The 20,149-nt window shown below is 42.0% G+C and overlaps 2 protein-coding genes across 6 annotated transcripts; both read left to right on the forward strand.

Moving 5' to 3' along the window:
* Window positions 1-106: 106 nt before the first annotated feature.
* Window positions 107-7,084, forward strand: LOC115537272 (bile acid-CoA:amino acid N-acyltransferase). Of its 4 annotated transcripts, XM_030349052.1 has the most exons (12): window positions 107-236; window positions 2,823-2,979; window positions 3,326-3,528; window positions 3,701-3,800; window positions 3,999-4,189; window positions 4,287-4,438; window positions 4,574-4,693; window positions 4,774-4,856; window positions 5,051-5,138; window positions 5,213-5,293; window positions 5,851-5,992; window positions 6,150-7,084. In XM_030349052.1, exons 3-12 carry the CDS (start codon window positions 3,333-3,335, stop codon window positions 6,278-6,280), a joined length of 1,284 nt encoding a protein of 427 aa, XP_030204912.1. In that variant the 5' UTR covers window positions 107-236; window positions 2,823-2,979; window positions 3,326-3,332; the 3' UTR covers window positions 6,281-7,084. The 4 variants fall into 4 exon arrangements, with proteins under 4 accessions (XP_030204912.1, XP_030204913.1, XP_030204914.1 ...); XM_030349053.1 differs by lacking the exon at window positions 107-236 and having other exon boundaries at window positions 1,619-2,979; window positions 3,318-3,528; XM_030349054.1 differs by lacking the exon at window positions 107-236 and having other exon boundaries at window positions 1,621-2,979; window positions 5,051-5,087.
* An 8,064-nt stretch (window positions 7,085-15,148) lies between these two features.
* On the forward strand, window positions 15,149-19,760 carry LOC115537273 (peroxisomal succinyl-coenzyme A thioesterase-like). 2 transcript variants are annotated; one of them, XM_030349056.1, is made up of 11 exons: window positions 15,149-15,544; window positions 15,891-16,093; window positions 16,266-16,365; window positions 16,564-16,754; window positions 16,853-17,004; window positions 17,140-17,259; window positions 17,340-17,422; window positions 17,619-17,706; window positions 17,787-17,867; window positions 18,437-18,578; window positions 18,759-19,760. In XM_030349056.1, the coding sequence occupies exons 2-11, from the start codon at window positions 15,898-15,900 to the stop codon at window positions 18,887-18,889; spliced, it is 1,284 nt and encodes a 427-aa protein (XP_030204916.1). In that variant the 5' UTR covers window positions 15,149-15,544; window positions 15,891-15,897; the 3' UTR covers window positions 18,890-19,760. The 2 variants fall into 2 exon arrangements, with proteins under 2 accessions (XP_030204916.1, XP_030204915.1); XM_030349055.1 differs by having other exon boundaries at window positions 15,156-15,544; window positions 15,883-16,093; window positions 18,759-19,755.
* The last annotated feature ends 389 nt before the right edge of the window (window positions 19,761-20,149 follow it).

Here is a 20,149-nt window from a genome sequence, read left to right on the forward strand (position 1 = left end):
AGGTGACCCGCCGTGCTCCCCGCCGGTAGAACTGCTGCCTGATGAGCTCCACCCTGCTGGACGAGGCCCCCTTCTGGTGCCTCAGCTCCCAAGGCCGTTTCCATGGCGCCCGCCAAGAAGCCCACGGCGTACGACTACAACGGAGAGCACTTTGCGTTGCGGTGCCTCCGCCTGGAGGGCCGCGTTGCCATGGAGCTGTGGCCTGTACTACGAGCCTCGATCAGTGGGTTAGAGAGGTATGTTGCGCTCAAGAACTTCTCCAGTGAACCACGAAGGCATGCTCCTTTGACGAAGCAAGATGGTGAAATTGGCCGCGTAAAAAGGCCTAGAGTCAGGTTTAAGCATCTCGGACCCTTGCAGTGTAATGCAGAGTGAGGTGAATTTCACGCACAACGTCAATGATTATAACGTTCATACTCAAGATCACGAATGGGTCGCAGCCATGGAGATGAAACGGCCTCCTTCCTAACGTTTAGTCCGAAACTGTTCATTTGCATTTTTCAGTGTTCATATCCAAGCTTAAACGGATGGTTCTGCTACACTTAAATTGGGTGTTGAATGACTTAAAACTGGTTCTCTCCACTGGGCTACTGTAGAAACATGGCCCTCCCCCGTTGTACAAATAGAGGGCTCATTCCAAGGTAACGAAAAAACGATTGTTATTTTCATTTCCACACACTACTATGGATACTTAGGAGTATCTTACTCCCATTCTGCCAAGACCCTTCCGCACGATGCCACTTACTTGTACACACTACACCTTGAATAATTTGGCTTTTGCTCATATTTAAAAGGCTTTCTTTTTTTTGCTATTATTTACTATTTAACGATATATATAATATTTAAACAAATGTAAGGACAACAACAGATCACATCCTCTGAAAATGGCAATAACGCTTATCGCCTCGGTTTTGTTTGGGTTAATAGGCAAGGGAACTTTATTTATAGCACTTTACATGCACAAGGCAGACTCCAAGTGTTTCACATAGAAACATCGTCATAAAAAAAAATGAAATAATAAGTCAATACAAACAAAGGGAAAGTAAAAAAAATGCATTGTAGAAAGTGCAATGTATTTAAGATTTAGCAGAAAGCAAAAGCAAACAAAAGTCTTCAGTCTTGTTTTAAAAGTGGTCCGAGTTGGGGCAAGTCTTAAATCCTCAGGGAGTTTATCCGAGCTATTTGTTGCACAGCAACAAATAGCTTGTTTTGTAACAAATTTTGTAACTGACTCGATCTGACTGTTGAAATGTAGATCTGAATCCATGGTTACCCCTAGATTTCTGGCTTTGAGGTTTTCAGGGACAGAGTTTGTCCTAATTTAGTTGAAGGAAATGTTGATACATCCAGTTTTTCATTTGCTGAATGCACTGGCACAGCAGATCCATGGGCGGATAGTAATTTGGTGACAGCGCTACATAGATTTGCGTGTCATTAGCATAGCAATGATGGTCAATATTGTTATTTTGCATGATTTTCCCTAGTGGGAGCATGTCGATTTTGAATAAAGAGGGTCCTGAGATCGAACCTTGTGGGCCTCCACATGTCACGGTGGTTGGTTTTGATAAGAACTCCCCAATGGAAACAAAGCAGGTCTATCTTTTAGGTAGGACCTAGACCAATCTAAGACTGTGACTGAAAGCCCAACCCAGTTTTCTAATCATAAGTATTTTATGTTGTACACTGTTGAATGGAGCACTGATTTCTAGTATCATGAATATTGAGTCTATGTTAATAATTTTTTTATAACTTTAATAAGGGTGGTCTGTGAAAACGTCGGAATCCTGATTGGAAGGTGTCATAGCAACCAGTTGATGCCAGGAAGTGATTAAGTTGTTGGAGGAAAACTTTCTCAATTTTACTCAATTTTATGAAAGATAGATTTGATATTGCTCTGTAAATGTTAATAATAGAGTCATCTAGGCTCCGCTTTTTTAAAAGGGGTTTATTAACTGCTGTTTTCAAGGCTTTTAGGAAATTCCCTGATTGGAGAGTTGTTAACTATTTGCAATATGTCTATTGCTAGGCAGTCAAAAACATTGACTGCCTAGCAATAGACAAAAACATTTACCTACCAAGAGATTGGTAGGTAAATTATCAAAGCAACAGATAAAGATATGTAATGTCTCTGAAAAAATGACATCCACCCATTTTATATTAAGGCGAGGCATCAACATGTGTGTGGACTGTGACTCAAGTTCCTTGGCGCAATGTTTGACTTGAGCAGGACCAACTTTGGAACTGTTGAATGTTCTAACTGCTCAAGTAAGAGGAAGTCAATAGACCAAACAACATGGCTGCCAGAGTCCCAAAATGGTCCAAACAAATTTGAAGGGGCAAAAAGGTGGGATTAACTTCTGCCAATCATCAAACTGGGTGTAGTTAAAGGCACATGGGGGCAAGATCAATTGCTCCCAATTGTATCCAGATCTTGCAACAGGAGGCCCTAAAACATGAAGAGAAAATGCTAACTTTGGGCAGTGATATTTTCTGAACCATGATAGCTAATTCAGCAATAAAACCATGCTATTCTGTAAAGTAAAATCATATCATCTTCAGTCTAGGCCAATGAAAGGGGGAACAGAGGTCAGACATTTTCCGATCTCAATCCAACCATTGAATGTTCGTTTCTATCTGTCTGAACATCAAACAATGCATAACTCTTATTTGTGTTTCTTTCATGTTTATTTGAGTCCTGTGTTTACACACCTTGAGGTATTAGATCAATACAAACAAAGAATTAAACACACAAAAGATATTGAAACATCATTAAAGACAAATACTGTGTGCACACTGGTAACCGTCCCTAAACTCACCCTCAGGACATGGAAGCCTGTCCAGGAACTGTTAAGTGGGCTCATGAAGGCGTAGGCTATAAATGTGTCCTCAGATGATCACTGACCAGTCACATTTTAGACTCTTCACAGAGTGGATTTCATCTTTGTGGAATAGATACATTGAAGGATTCGTGCATACCAGGTATAGTACATGCGTTTAACAATAGTACTTAGCATTGTGCAGCATCTTATCCCAGATAGCATGTTGAATACGGGGAACAATTGTTAGTGCTTGGCACTTGGTTCTATGAACATCTTTACTGTACAGACGGAGATATATTGTTTATCTTTCTCTTGACAAATGTACTCATCGTAATTCGCTTTGGATAAAAGCATCTGCTAAATGCAAATGAAGAACATCATCTATGAAACGGCTTGTGTTATTGTAGAACCTAAAAACAACTAATTAGTGTTCCATTTGTATTCCAAATGTTTATACAATAATTTATTTTGACTAATAATTTTGACTTTTCTTTTCTGCTTCACAGATTATGAATGATGGCTGGGGCTGTCCACCCAATTCTCTCAGTTTGTCCCTCACGGGCACTCTTTACCGAGAAGTTCCGGGTGCTGGTGGAGAATCTGCCTCCTGGTTTCTCAGTCACTTTGCACTCTCTTCACTGCTCTGAGATTAACGATTATTGGGAGGCGTTCGGACACTATGTCGCTGACAATAAAGGGACTGTCGATGGTAGATATTGTTCTGATGGCTAGTTGACCTCAAGCATTACTTCAATTCAAATGCAGGGCTTACTGCCTGATGTTAAAATAATCAATGACGGTTCATTCATGTTCCCTCAACTAATGCACAACGATTGATGACATGTTTACCATTCCAACTGGTATCTGGATTGACTCCACAGTTTCACAAGAGGCTAGTCTGGGGGGAACCTACACAGGAAAGGAGCCGATGGGTTTGCTGTGGAGTATGATCCCTGTGCCAGGATCTAAAGAGCATGCAGTGTAAGGTTCTACCTCCTCAGGCCTGATGAGGGTCAAAGCTTAACTCTGTGATGGTACTCCTTGACACTTACGTTCTTTGACCTTCTCTCGTGATAATGGGGACAGGGTGGTTTTTCTTCATACATTTAAAACATGTTGAAATACATTGCGAGTAAGGCAGGATTCGTTTGAACACACGATTGTCCTTCTGTTCCTCAGTTTGTTCAAGGTTGACGTGGAGACACCACAGGAGGTGCTCATCTCGGTGTTTCAGGGCCACCTCTCTGAAGGCTTCAGGCAGAAGCCTCCCCTGGCCTCAGTGGTGGCCGAGAGGTGGTCCATGGCACCGGGGCTGAAGAGGATCAGAGTGCAAGAGAAGGAGATTGAGGGCATCCTCTTCATCCCTCCTGGTATGTTCCAATAGCCTCTCCCCCCCCTGGTTCTGTGCAGTCCTGAGGTGATTCGTTAGCCAAGCGTTCTCTGGATCCAAACTGCTGTACTCCTCAGGTCCTGGACCCTTTCCGGGAGTGCTTGATTTATGGGGCTATGAAGTGGAGCTGACGGAGTGCCGTCCCGCAATGCTTGCGTCTCAAGGTTTTGTAGCCTTTGTGGCCAAATACGTCATTCCTGGAAGAGAATTGAAGATGGACTATTTTCTGGTCTGTGATGTTTTCATCCGTCCCCAACTTGTTTCTGTCGATGGCCGTACTTTTTCTCGGTCTTGTGCAGCTGTTGATCAGTGGATTTGTTAGGTGATCTAATGGAAGTGTTGTTGGTCATCTTTGTCCGTACAGAGGGCGTTTGAGTTTCTTCAGGAGCATCCGCTGGTGATCAGCAACAGAGTTGGACTCATTGGCCTGTCTCAGGGTGCAATCGTGGTTCTCAATATGGCATGCCGCACCGAAGCTATCAGTGTAAGTATTTCCACGAACAAGGCGGATATACGGTGTCTTCTTTCAACTGTACAATGTGTCCTAACCATTTTGTGTTCCAGCCTCGCTGCTGTGTCTCTATCAATGGCAGCCACTTATTGATGGAAGAGTCGTCTGTTACATTTTGGAAGAAACACTTTAAAATGTAAGTCTCGTTTTAGATGTTGATTGTGGTCGAAATTGATTGCTATCAAATGCCTAGAAATTCCAACGGCAAAAAAGGATAAAAGTATGCTTTTCTGGATTGCTATAATAGTAGACTAATGCCCATTTACATCCCTAATAGATATATGGATATTGCTTTATTGGAATCCCATGATTAAATAACTTTTCCATCAGGAAGGAACACACCATTCTGCGAAATGAGCAGAACCATGTAACAATGCGCGGTTTGACACTACCTCTCCCAAATGAAGCAACTATAAATGTAGGTACATGCATGCACATGCACGTACGCACACAAAATGCATTCAATAATATTGTTTGTCATATCTTTGCTAGATGGAAAATATAAATTGTCCATTGTTGCTGGTTGTTGGGGAAGGCGATCTTAATTTCCCATCTGCAGAATGTGCTGAGTTGGTAAGTGGACAAACTAGAGTCTTCATTTATTAAACAGGAAGTCTAATCGAGATCAAGATCTGGTTCAAGAGAGACCTGTATACAAATAAACACATACACACAAGTTTGACAAGACGAGCACAACTGTATATACAAACCGTGTATCCAAAGTTAAGCAGAAACGGATGAGCAGAAAGTTACAAACATCGTACAGAGTAGCTGACTATAAGTAAATGATTTGATGAGAGGGACTAAATCAGGGTTTCTAATGGTTCTTGTATGCTGCATACTACTTAAAACCTGATTTGCCCAGTTCCGTTTTTACAAGTGGTCCATCGAGATTTTAAACCTATAAAATCCTTCTAACTACAGATCATTTATTGATAATTGATTCACATCCAACTCTGTGTATTGTACATACATTGTAGCTAGGTCAGGGAGGCTTGCTGACAGACCACACACTGTGATATAAATAGTCTTAAACTGTTTGGTTTTTCGGGCTGGAACAAAACAGACATGTTTGTAAAAGATGCGGATTGGAACACAGGACTGAACAGAACCTCACATTTTCCTCATAGATGGCAAAGAGGATGCACACAGCGGGCAAAGAGCACCTGTTGACCATACTGAGTTATCCAGGTGCCGGACACATCCTCCATTTGCCCAATAGCAACCTTGTCCGGATCTCCCGTTACCGCTTTCCATGCTTCGACCAGCGCGGTGAGAAATAGTTTATAGTTAATTTAGAATGGTAAAAAAATGTAGTTCTTAATTAGGGATTATTGATAATGTGTGTGTGTGTGTGTGTGTGTGTGTGTGTGTGTGTGTGTGTGTGTGTGTGTGTGTGTGTGTGTGTGTGTGTGTGTGTGTGTTGCAGAAATTATACTGTGGGGAGGACACCCAGAACCTCATGCATTTGCTGAGGAAGACAGTTGGGACAAGATCTTGGCCTTCCTCAAGCAACATCTGTACCCTGATCCTCAAAGTGACCCCGATGCAGCGCTGTGAAAGTACAGACAGCCGCCATGGCTTTTGGTGACAGTGCGTCTGACCGAGACTATCAGGTTTTGCTGTGAATGTGTGATATTTCTTCTCCTAAAGTGTCCCAGATCTCAGGGATGGGATGTGCAAAGTGTTCTTGTGCAGGGTGGGGACATGCTGGGCAAAGAACCTGAATGGCCAGTAGTCGTTCCACCTCCCACCCTCGGCCAATATACGCTGAGAGGGGAAACATTGAAATAGGCAATGAGTTAAACTATTTTAAAAGTCCCCAGGGCGTCAATCGATCGGACAATAAATCCAACCAATGATTAGATCTATGGTGTAATGTTTAGCTCCAAACCTTTCACAATCACAAACACAGATGCTGCAGGGTATTTCACAAACTTCAAATTATCCGATTATCATATCTAGACCAGTCTGTAGCCAAGTATAATCTGTAGTTTGGTATTTTTTTTATATATGCTATTGTGTGTTATTATATATATTTATTCTGTTATGTCTGGGTAATTATATGGCTTATATTATGTGTGGGAATTTAAATGGTCAATTTATTTGTGAGGTAATGTCCCATAGGTGCATTCTTTACACGTATTTTATATTCTAGTTTATGTTTTTTTCTGTCCCCTGTCTCAGGTGTGGGGCACCACAGGGGAGTTGTCTATAAGGGTTGGGGTTTATTGTGTTTGGGGTGGACAGAGGAGTTATGTTGAACGCGATCGGGCGCGGAGCCGACTACTGTGACCTCTGACGTGTTTCTGTATTATGATATTGTTCTCTTTTTTCCTTAATAAATGTTAATCTTTGACAGCGGTTTGGGGTGTTGGTGTTTTGTGTCCTGATTTCCCGCTCGGCGACAGAGAAACCCGGGTGACGGCTCATTAATGTGATCGCCTCATTGGTCAGGTAGCTGTGTAACTTAAGAGGAGGAATGAATGAAAAATTAAATGTATGCGTTACCTGGGGCTATTTACACACACACACGCACGCACACACACACTCAACCCATTTGTCCTATATGACCATTTTGTTATTGTGTAACTAATTACAGCTATTGGCTGGATACCGTTAACAGTGCAAATTTTAAGAAAGCCCTTAATTCTCTTGTGAAATGTGTGCTTGGAGTTTTCTTGATGTTGTGTGCTTATCAATAGACATTTTCACGATATGAATGAGGCTTCATTCTTATCTTGAAAATGTCAGTGGCTCAACGGGACAATACCTTGTACTGGCGATCCTTAGGATGAGAGTTCTCTAATAGAGTATGCTGAACATGGCATTCTGCCATTGCCACTCATTTAGGAAACATTGAACATGAACAGCACCTGAAATTCATCAGGCAATCAACATTCCGGCTCATTAGTTTCCAAGAATCTGACCAAGACACAGTGTGGCATTAAGGGGAACTTCTTCGTCAACCATTTTTCCTTCATAATTAACTCTTCTTCCGTCAGTGTTCTTGGCTACAAATGTTTAATTTCCCCAGTGTTTCCCCAAATGTTTAATTTTCGGCCATTGCTCTGCAGCTCTCTCACCTGAAAGATTAGGCTCAGTATGGCTTTAAGGGGAACTTCTTCGTTAACCATTTTTCCTTCATAATTAACTCTTCTTCCGTCAGTGTTCTTGGCTACAAATGTTTAATTTCCCCAGTGTTTCCCCAAATGTTTAATTTTCGGCCATTGCTCTGCAGCTATCTCACCTGAAAGATTAGGCTCAGTATGGCATTAACAGGAATAACTTTCCTTCATAGTTATGTCATATTTATATATCGGTGACACTTTACAATAAGGTACGCAAAAAACGTGGGTAGCTACTGTGGAAAGAATGAGTAACGAATGATGAACGACCGGGGCCCTAGCTGGGGCCCTAATGGCGCGTTTCCACTGCAGGGTGCGGAATGGATCGGATCGCAAAGGTGCGGATCGGGTCGCGTTTCCGCCGCCAAAAGTGGGCGTGACCCGGACTTAGCCGTACCCGTTTTGGCCTCGTTTTCAGGACTCCTCCGTTGGGGTACTGAAAACGAGACGAGACGCCTGATAGAGTCCCGGGAAATTCTAGCTACACACCCCCTCCGTTGATTGGTCGACAGAATCATCACTTCCGGGTGACGCGGGGATAAAAACAAACACAGTAGCCTCGAGGTATTATTCTTTACAATTAACATGTCGCGTAAAACGCTTGCTTGGGCGAACAAGGAGGTGGAGACGTTCGTCTGCATTCTTGGGGAGGAGGACGTTGTTTACGATGTTTACGTAGCTGCCGCGGCGATCGACATCCGGCCTACCACGAAGGGTACTGTCGGCAGTGGAAACGCGACCTCGGAACGGAGCTGGGCTATACCGCCCCCTCCCTACCGCACCCTTGCGATCCGATCCGTTCCGCACCCTGCAGTGGAAACGCGGCATAATAAGTGACAGTTACTCAGTAACTTCTGAGGAATTACTGGTAAACAGCCTGGTGGATACTGTATTAATTAATCATTCTGTGAATTAGCAAACTGACCAATTTATTATGAAAGCAACTGTATTTTCCTGGGATTTCACAATTATTTAATTATTAATAAGTTATTAAATGAACAGGGCACAGACGGGTTGATTGTCATATTTTTATAAAGATATTCACAATCCTTGCATTGATATTAACATTTAAGGTTTATTATGTGGCGGTAGTAATGTTAAAAGTTTTTGCATTACTAATGTTAAAATCTTAAAAGCAATTGTCCACCGCTGCAGGGCACGCTTTAAACCTGCCGCCCTTGGTTTCAAGCGCTGTGGAGGGCTGGCTTGGGTCCCACACTGGATCGACTGGTAGAGCTCGATCGGACCGATGGTGAGTTGTTACTCATTCACAAACCATTCGTTCACCAGTAGTGAAGCTTTTCTAATCATTCGTTCACCATTTGTTTACCAGCAGTGAAGCTTTTTGTGTTCCTTTATGTAAAGTCATGCATCATACTGAGTTGTTACTGTCTCGCGAACCATTTGTTCACTAGTAGTTTTGCTTTTTGAATAATTCGTTCACCAGTAGTTATGCTTTTTGAATCATTCGTTCACCAGTAGTGAAGCTTTTTGAACAACTCGTTCACCAGTAGTTAAGCTTTTTGAACCATTCGTTAACCAGTCGTTAACCAGTCTGCATTTGCTTTTGTTCGCTGAATGGTTAAAAAAAATGTAAATGTTGGCACAGCTTTTCAGTCATTTGTGGTCTTATCATAACCCCTAAAAGTACACATCATACAATAAATTACAACACATGATTTCACAACTGCAAGCGTATATAGAATAATATTTGTATTATTGAAAACAATTAGCTGAACATTAAAGGGTCCCGTCCTGAACTCCTCATAGGAGTTCATTATGACTATCTGTTCCTTTTGAGTAAAATAGACTGCTTTTGATCCATCCAGTTTGTAAAGGTGAGTAAAATGACGCGATAAACAGACCCTCCAGGATTTCGCGATGTTGCGATTTGCAACTTCAACGCAACATCAACCAATCACCTTGAATTGAGGGCGGTGTCGCAATTTTAACCAACCACCGCAACTTTCCCGCAAATTTGACCAATCAGTGGCGTCGTCTTGAACTGACGTCGACAAACAACCTTCCGCCTTTCTTCCTTGTTTACTACTTCAAGCGATTCAAGCATTCATGCAGCATGTGCGCGTCCAACGTTTCACACTTGCCAACGAAAATAACTGCGAAAGATCGCGAAAAGGGGTCGGCTTAGCTCAGGAGGTAGAGCAGGTGTCTTGACGCTGTGAGAGCGCATGCGCGAGGAGTGAGAGACAGCGTGAACGCCAAGCTCCGCAAAAAGTTTGAATATAGAATAATATTTGTATTATTGAAAACAATTAGCTGAACATTAAAGGGTCCCGTCCTGAACTCCTCATAGGAGTTCATTATGACTATCTGTTCCTTTTGAGTAAAATAGACTGCTTTTGATCCATCCAGTCTGTAAAGGTGAGTAAAATGACGCGATAAACAGACCCTCCAGGATTTCATTTTCAATATGTGTCACCATTACTAATCTTTTTGTTTTGTATGCTATTCTCACTATGATTACAAATTTATAAGTCATCAATATTTGCATGAAATGTGATATAAGGTACATTAGCCCGGTAGATGCAGGGGCCCCCAAATTACTGTTCGCCTGGAGCCCCCAAAGGGCTTGGATCGCCACTAGTTCCAAGGGTGGGACTGGTGTTCCCGCCAGGTAACGCTGCGTTTTCTCTACAACAGAGGCAATGCAGCGATATCAATATGAGTAGTTGTAACTGGAGAGACGGTGAAAGAGAGAGATGCTGACCATCATGGGAGAGAAGGTGAAGCCATCGCATTTAATGCAGAAGTGGAAAGATGGTGCGATCTACGAGAAAGTACCAGAGGAACTTCCCTTAGGAGGATTTTGTCGGGAAAAAAACCTGAATATGTTGGCGTTTTTTTTGCACTAGTAAATAGTAAATCACGTTTGTGGCCTACACACTTAGATGTATACTCATTCTTGCATGAGAGTGTCTTGAATCATGAAGAAAATAAAACATTATGCAAATTATTCTAAAGAGGTCTACTCTCCGTGCGTGGCCCAGCCTTCTCCAGTGAACCAAGAAGGCATGCTCCTTTGACGAAGGGGGATCTTACCCCCTCGGATTTTACACGGGCCAGATTGTGAAATTGGCCGTGTAAAAAGGCCTAGGGTCAGGTTTAAGCATCTCGTACCCTTGCAGTATAATGCAGAGTGAGGTGCATTTCACGTAAAACGTCAATGATTATAACGTTCATACTCAACGACTGTAAAAGGAAGATCACGAATGGGTCGCAGCCATGGAGATGAAACGGCCTCCCTCCTAACGTTTAGTCCGAAACTGTTAATTTACATTTTTCAGTGTTCATATTCGAGCTTAAACGGATGGTTCTGCTGTGTCGAAAGCCTTTGACACCGAAAGCATCGAAAGCCTTTGATAGGTCAACAAAAAGGGCTGCACAATGTTGCTTGTTATCTAAAAATGCAATAAAATCATTTAACACTTTTAAAGCAGCTGTTGACGTATTATGTTGTTTCCTAAAAGCAGATTGAAATTCAGATAAAATACTGTTTGTTGATAAAAATTCCTTCAGTTGTTGGCTTTCAATGGACTCCAATACCTTATTCAAAACAGACAGTTTGGAAATGGGCCTATTGTTGTTAAGCACAGTGGGGTCCCCCCCTTTTAACAGTGGGAGAACAAAGGCAGATTTCCAAATAAGGGGAATTTCGTTTGTCTCCAGGGATAAATTAAAAAGATAAGTCAAAGGTGCTGCAATAAAATCAGCAGCTAACTTTAGAAAGTAGGGTTCAAGATGGTCTGGACCTGCTGATTTTTTTGTGTCTAAACATTTCAGGGCCTTATGGACCTCTGAATGTGTAACAGCGCCAAAAGTAAAAGCTTGTCCCTCAAAACAACAACTACAAAGCAGAGGAGCCTTGAGCTGTGTTTTCAGAGTTAAAAAGTGAACCAGCTCAAGAGAACGTTGAGCTGAGAACGTTGAGCTGGTTTAGTGAATGCTCATTAAAACAGCCAAGCATGTCAGCCTTTTCATAAATTTGGGTAGGGTCTTTGACAATGCATGGAGGTAGCTCAATACCATTTTTATTTCCGGTTATTGATTTAATAGTTTTCCAGAATTTCAACGGATTGTTTAGGTTATTTGACGTTTCAGTAAGGAAATGATCAGCTTTGGCTTTTCTAATTGCCACTGTGCTTGCATTTCGCAGCTGCCTAAAGAGCATCCAGTCTGATCCAATACCAGTACCCCTGGCCTTAGACCATGCCACATTGCGCTCATGGAGTAAATTGGATAACTCTGGCGTGAACCATGCATTATCCCTGCCCTTTATTCTATACTTCCTAAAAGGAGCGTGCTTGTTAACAATTTCAATAAAACCATCATAAAAGAATTTCCAGGCATTTTCAACATCAGAAATGACATTAATTTTCTCCCAGTCAAATAGAAACAGGCCATGAAAAAATGCTTGCTACACAAAATGCTTCGTATCGCGGTTCAGTTTTGTATTTCTTACAGTCGTTTGTATTTCTTACAGTTGCAATGACACAGTGATCACTGATGTCATTGGCAAAAACAGAAGCAGCAGAATATTTATGAGCAACATTGGTTAAAATAAGATCAATTAAAGAGGATTTTTCCGGACATTTCATATTAGGTCTAGTAGGGCTGTCAACAATCTGAATAAATTAAACGAATCACAAAAAGCATTAAAATCGTCTGATGCTGGAAGCAGCCAGTTCCAGTTAAGGTCACCAATAAGGACAATTTCATTGAACTTCAACCCAGATAAAAGTTCCATTAACGATGGTAAGGTGCAGCTGATAGCTGAAGGTGGCCTGTAGCAGCCGACGACAGTGATGTGGAGAGTTTTTGAGATTTCCATGTCAAGAGCCAGAAGTTGAAATTGCTTACTTACTGATGTAGAGGGACGGATGTTTACATGAAACGTAGATTTGACATAGACTGCAACCCCTCCTCCCTTTTTGGGTCTGTCAGTCCTATACACATTATAGCCGTCGATGTTGATATCCTTGTTTAAAACTGCTTTGTTTAGCCAAGTTTCAGATATGACATTAACATCAGCATCAGTTGTATGTGCCCAGATACGAATCATATCCATCTTTGCAATCATACTGCGCACATTTAAATGCATGAAACCAAGTCCAGACCTTGTTTTGAATTCAGTAGGGGTGTTAAAAATAACAGCAGACTCAGCAAAGCCTGGGCCTGGGTTATGATGAACATTCCCAGAAATCAGCAGCAACAGAACAATTACACACCTATAATCAGACCTTATAGATTTGTTTGAAGGATCCTTTTTAATTTTTAAAAATATAAAAAAGTCACGAAGGCAACCTGAGGGAATAGTAAAGTTGTCTTGTAAAGCCATCCGGCTGACCAGACGGGCCAGGTCCATAGATGCAGGGGGCAGAAGAGTCATAGCTGACAAACTAATGCCCATTGGAAGCGCATGTCCCCTGGCATGGTAAAACCGGAGTAATATTCACTGGAAGGGAGTTTTTGGTCCCGTGGGGGATTTCCCCGGTGCCGCTCCAAATTAATAGGAAAAAGGCAGCCACGAGCAGCGACATTGTATGTTGAGATCCCAAAAACACGAGGAGAAAAGCAGCCAGACTATTTCACCTCAAATAAACGACGCCACACATTAGTGCAGGGAGAGTCCTCCAGGAATCCGTTCCGTGGTTTCCCGACCACCCGATCAACTGAGTCAGACGTAAACAGGAAATCAATCCGGTACATCGCTCCGAACAAAGTTTATAAACTGTAATAATAAAATGGATAAGTCAATACAAACAAAGGGAAAGTAAAAAAATGCATTGTAGAAAGTGCAATGTATTTAAGATTTAGCAGAAAGCTAAAGCAAACAAAAGTCTTCAGTCTTGTTGTGGTCCGAGTTGGGGAAAGTCTTAAATCCTCAGGGAGTTTATCCCAGCTATTTATTGCACAGCAACAAATAGCTTGTTTTGTAACAAAATTTGTAACTGAATCGATGTGACTGTTGAAATGTAGATCTGAATCCATGGTTACCCCTAGATTTCTGGCTTTGAGGTTTTCAGGGACAGAGTTTGTCCTAATTTAGTTGAAGGAAATGTTGATACATCCAGTTTTTGATTTGCTCGATGCACTGGCACAGCAGATCCATGGGCGGATAGTAATTTGGTGACAGCGCTACATAGATTTGAGTGTCATTAGCATAGCAATGATGGTCAATATTGTTATTTTGCATGATTTTCCCTAGTGGGAGCATGTCGATTTTGAATAAAGAGGGTCCTGAGATCGAACCTTGTGGGACACCACATTTCATGGTGGTTGGTTTTGATAAAAAGTCCCCAATGGAAACAAAGCAGTTCCTATCTTTTAGGTAGGACCTAGACCAATCTAAGACTGTGACTGAAAGCCCAACCCAGTTTTCTAATCATAAGTATTTTATGTTGTACACTGTTGAATGGAGCACTGATTTCTAGTAGCATGAGTATTGAGTCTATCTTATTAAATAGTTTATAACTTTAATAAGGGTGCTGTGAAAAGGTCGCAATCCTGATTGGAAGGTGTCATAGCAATCAGTTGATGCCGGGAAGTGATTAAGTTGTTGGAGGAAAACTTTCTCAATTTTACTCAATTTTATGAAAGATAGATTTGATATTGCTCTGTGGTTGTTAATAATAGAGTCATCTAGGCTCCGCTTTTTTAAAAGGGGTTTATTAACTGCTGTTTTCAAGGCTTTTAGGATATTCCCTGATTGGAGAGTTGTTAACTATTTGCAATATGTCTATTGCTAGACAGTCAAAAACATTCTTAAAGAGATTGGTAGGTAAATTATCAAAGCAACAGATAAAGATATGTAATGTCTCTGAAAAAATTAAATCCACACATTTTATATTAAGGAGAGGCATCAACATGTGTGTGGACTGTGACTCAAGTTCCTTGGCGCAATGTTTGACTTGAGCGGGACCAACTTTGGAACTGTTCTAACTGCTCAAGTAAGAGGAAGTCAATAGACGAAACAACATGGCTGCCAGAGTCCCAAAATGGTCCAAACAAATTTGAAGGGGCAAAAAGGTGGGATTAACTTCTGCCAATCATCAAACTTGGTGTAGTTAAAGGCACATGGGGGCAAGATCAATTGCTCCCAATTGTATCCAGATCTTGCAACAGGAGGCCCTAAAACATGAAGAGAAAATACTAACTTTGGACAGTGATATTTTCTGAACCATGATAGCTAATTCAGCAATAAAACCATGCTATTCTGTAAAGTAAAATCATATCATCTTCAGTCTAAGCCAATGAAAGGGGGAACAGAGGTCAGACATTTTCCGATCTCAATCCAACCATTGAACGTTCTGTTCTATCTGTCTGAACATCAAACAATGCATAACTCTTATTTGTGTTTCTTTCGTGTTTATTTGAGTCCTGTGTTTACACACCTTGAGGTATTGGATCAATACAAACAAAGAATTAAACACACAAAAGATATTGAAACATCATTAAAGACAAACACTGCAATAGGTCTTGTGTGCACACTGGTAACCGTCCCTAAGCTCACGCTCAAGACATGGAGGCCTGTCTAGGAACTGTTAAGTGGGCTCATGAAGGCGTAGGCTATAAATGTGTCCTCAGATGATCACTGACCAGTCACAGTTTAGACTCTTCACACATAGTGGATTTCATCTTTGTGGAATAGATACATTGAAGGATTCGTGCATACCAGGTATAGTACATGCGTTTAACAATAGTACTTAGCATTGTGCAGCATCTTATCCCAGATAGCTTTGTTGAATACGGGGAACAATTGTTAGTGCTTGGCACTTGGTTCTATGAACATCTTTACTGTACAGACGGAGATATATTGTTTATCTTTCTCTTGACAAATGTACTCATTTAAGTCGCTTTGGATAAAAGCATCTGCTAAATGCAAATGAAGAACATCATCTATGAAACGGCTTGTGTTATTGTAGAACCTAAAAACAACTAATTAGTGTTCCATTTGTATTCTAAATGTTGATACAATAATGTATTTGGACTGATAATTTTGACTTTTCTTTTCAGCTTCACAGATTATGAATGATGGCTGGGGCTGTCCACCCAATTCTCTCAGTTTGTCCCTCACGGGCACTCTTTACCGAGAAGTTCCGGGTGCTGGTGGAGAATCTGCCTCCTGGTCTCTCAGTCACTTTGCACTCTCTTCACTGCTCTGAGGTGAAGGATTATTGGGAGGCATACGGACACTATGTCGCTGACAATAAAGGGACTGTCGATGGTAGATATTGTTCTGATGGCTATTTGATCTCAAGCATTACTTCAATTCAAATGCAGGGCTTACTGCCTGATGTTAAAATAATCAATGACGGTTCATTCATGTTCCCTCAACTAATGCACAACGATTGATGACATGTTTGCCATTCCAACTGGTATCTGGATTGACTCCACAGTTTCACAAGAGGCTAGTCTGGGGGGAACCTACACAGGAAAGGAGCCGATGGGTTTACTGTGGAGTATGATCCCTGTGCCAGGATCTAAAGACCATGCAGTGTAAGGTTCTACCTCCTCAGGCCTGATGAGGGTCAAAGCTTAACTCTGCGATTGTACTCCTTGACACTTACGTTCTTTGACCTTCTCTCGTGATAATGGGGACAGGGTGGTTTTTCTTCATACATTTAAAATATGTTGAAATACATTGCGAGTAAGGCAGGATTCGTTTGAACACACGATTGTCCTTCTGTTCCTCAGTTTGTTCAAGGTTGACGTGGAGACACCACAGGAGGTGCTCATCTCGGTGTTTCAGGGCCACCTCTCTGAAGGCTTCAGGCAGAAGCCTCCCCTGGCCTCAGTGGTGGCCGAGAGGTGGTCCATGGCACCGGGGCTGAAGATTGTCAGAGTGCGAGAGAAGGAGATTGAGGGCATCCTCTACATCCCTCCGGGTATGTTTCAATAGCCTCTCCCCCCCCTGGTTCTGTGCAATCCTGAGGTGATTTTTTAAGCCAAACGTTCTCTGGATCTAAAATGCTGTACTCCTCAGGTCCTGGACCCTTTCCGGGAGTGCTTGATGTATCGGGCTTTAGAGGTGATGTGACGGCTTGCCGTCCCGCAATGCTCGCGGCTCAAGGTTTTGTAGCCTTTGGGGTCAACTACAGCCTTCCTGGAAGTGAATTCACGACGGACTATTTTCTGGTCTGTGATGTTTTCGTCCGTCCCCAACTTGTTTCTGTTGATGGCTGTTCTTTTTCTCGGTCTTGTGCAGCTGTTGATCAGTGGATTTGTTAGGTGATCTAATGGGAGTGTTCTGGGTCATCTTTGTCCGTACAGAGGGCATTTGAGTTCCTCCAGGAGCATCCGCTGGTGATCAGCAACAGAGTTGGACTCATTAGCATGTCTCTGGGTGCAATCGTGGTTCTCAATATGGCATGCCGTACCGAAGCTATCAGTGTAAGTATTTCCACGAACAAGGCGGATATACGGTGTCTTCTTTCAACTGTACGATGTGTCTTAACCATTTTGTGTTCCAGCCTCGCTGCTGTGTCTCTATCAATGGCAGCCACTTATTGATGGAAGAGTCGGTCGATAAAATGTTGAATAATTTCTTTAAAATGTAAGTCTCGATTTAGATGTTGATTGTTGTCGAAATTGATTGCTATCAAATGCCATAGAAATTCCAACGGCAAAACAGGATAAAAGTATGCTTTTCTGTATTGCTTCAATAGTCGACTAATACCCATTTACATCCCTGATACAAATATGAATAATGCTTCATTGGAATCACATGATTAAATAACTTTTTCCATCAGGAAGGAACACACCATTCGGCGAAATGAGCAAAATCATGTAATAATGCGCGGTTTGCCACTACCTATCCCAAATGAACCAACTATAAATGTAAGTACATGCAAGCACATGCACATGCACGCATGCACACAAAATGCATTCAATAATATTGTTTGTCATGTCTTTGCTAGATGGAAAATATAAATTGTCCATTGTTGCTGGTTGTTGGGGAAGACGATCTTAATTTCCCATCTACAGAATGTGCTGAGTTGGTAAGTGGACAAACTAGAGTCTTCATTTATTAAACAGGAAGTCTAATCGAGATCAAGATCTGGTTCAAGAGAGACCTGTATACAAATAAACACATATACACAAGTTTGACAAGACGAGCACAACTGTATATACAAACCGTGTATCCAAAGTTAATTAGAAACGGATGAGCAGAAAGTTACAAACATCGTACAGAGTAGCTGACTTTAAGTAAATGATTTGGTGAGAGGAACTAAGTCAGGGTTTCTAATGGTTCTCGTATGCTGCATACTACTTAAAACCTGATTTGCCCAGCTCCGTTTTTATAAGTGGTCCATCGAGATTTTAAACCTATAAAATCCTTCTACCTACACATCATTTATTGATAATTGATTCAAATCGAACCATCATATCTGACTCTGTGTATTGTACTTACATTGTAGCTGGTAAGGGAAGCTTGCTGACAGACCACACACTGTGACATAAATGGTCTTAAACTGTTCAGTTTTTTGGGCTGGAACAAAACAGACATGTTTGTAAAAGATGCGGATTGGAACACAGGACTGAACAGAACCTCACATTTTCCTCATAGATGGCAAAGAGGATGCACACGGCAGGCAAAGAGCACCTGTTGACCATACTGAGTTATCCAGGTGCCGGACACGTCCTCCATTTGCCCAATAGCAACCTTATCCGGATCTCCCGTTGGCGCTTTTCATTCTTCGACCAGAACGGTGAAAAATTGTTTAAAGTTCATTAAGAATGGTTAAAAATGTAGTTCTTAATTAGGGATTATTTGTTGTGTGTGTGTGTGTGTGTGTGTGTGTGTGTGTGTGTGTGTGTGTGTGTGTGTGTGTGTGTGTGTGTGTGTGTGTGTGTGTGTGTGTGTGTGTGTGTGTGTGTGTGTGTTGCAGAAACGATACTGTGGGGAGGACACCCAAAACCTCATGCATTTGCTGAGGAAGACAGTTGGGACAAGATCTTGGCCTTCCTCAAGCAACATCTGTACCCTGATCCTCTAAGTGTCCCCGATGCAGCGCTGTGAATGTACGGACAGCCGCCATGGCAGTGCGTTTGGTGGCAGTGCGTCTGATCGAGACTATCAGGTTTTGCTGTGAATGTGTGATATTTCTTCTCCAAAGGTGTCCCATACATCTCAGGGATGGGATGTGCAAAGTGTTCTTGTGCAGGGTGGGGACTTGCTGGGCAAAGAACCTGAATGGCAAGTAGTCGTTCCACCTCCCACCCTCGGCCAATATACGCTGAGAGGGGAAACATTGAAATAGGCAATGAGTTAAACTATTTAAAAAGTCCCCAGGGAGACAATCGATCGGACAATAAATCCAACCAATGATTAGATCTATGGTGTAATTTTTAGCTCCACCCCTTTCACAATCACAAACACAAATGCTGCAGGGTACTTCACAAACTTCAAATTATTCGATAATCATATCTAGACCAGTCTGTAGCCAAGTATAATCTGTAGTTTGGTTTTTTTTTTATGTATGCTATTGTGTGTTGTTATATATATTTATTCTGTTATGTCTGGGTAATTATATATATTATATTATGTGTGGGATTTAAATGGTCATCTTATTGGTGAGGTGATGTCCCATAGGTGCATCCTTTATATGTATTTTATATTCTAGTTAATGGATTTCTCTGTCCCCTGTCTCAGGTGTGGGGCACCACGGGGGAGTTGTCGATAAGGGTTGGGGTTTATTCTGTCTGGGGTGGACAGGGGAGTTATGTTGAACGCCATCGGGCATGGAGCCGACTACTGTGACCTCTGACGTGTTTCTGTATTATGATATTGTTCTCTTTTTCCTTAATAAATGTTCATCGTGGACTGCGGTTTGGGGTGTTGGTGTTTTGTGTCCTGATTTCCCGCTCGGCAACAGAGAAACCCGGGTGACGGCTCATTAATGTGATCGCCTCATTGGTCAGGTAGCTGTGTAACTTAAGAGGAGGAATGAATGAAAAATTAAATGTATGCAGGGCTCCGGACTAACTTTTTCCTTGGGTGCACTGGTGCTCCTAAATTTTTAATTTGGGTGCACCAGCACGTATTTATGGTGCACCCAAGTTGTGAGTTGTTGAGGGGGGGGGGGGGGGGGTGGGGGGCAACCGGGCAGCTGCACCGGTTGCACCGTCGATATTTACGCCATTGATTAATAATATTTTGACCATTAAATAAATGCCTTAAATAAATGCAGAATCTGTATCTCTCATAAAGAATATCGTCAGACGATGCCAAGGGATCGGTTCTGTCCCGAAAAACCCTCCGTCTCCGGAGAGGCGCCTG

Source organism: Gadus morhua, chromosome 23 (genome assembly GCF_902167405.1).
Source record: "Gadus morhua chromosome 23, gadMor3.0, whole genome shotgun sequence".
Classification (NCBI taxonomy): domain Eukaryota; kingdom Metazoa; phylum Chordata; class Actinopteri; order Gadiformes; family Gadidae; genus Gadus; species Gadus morhua.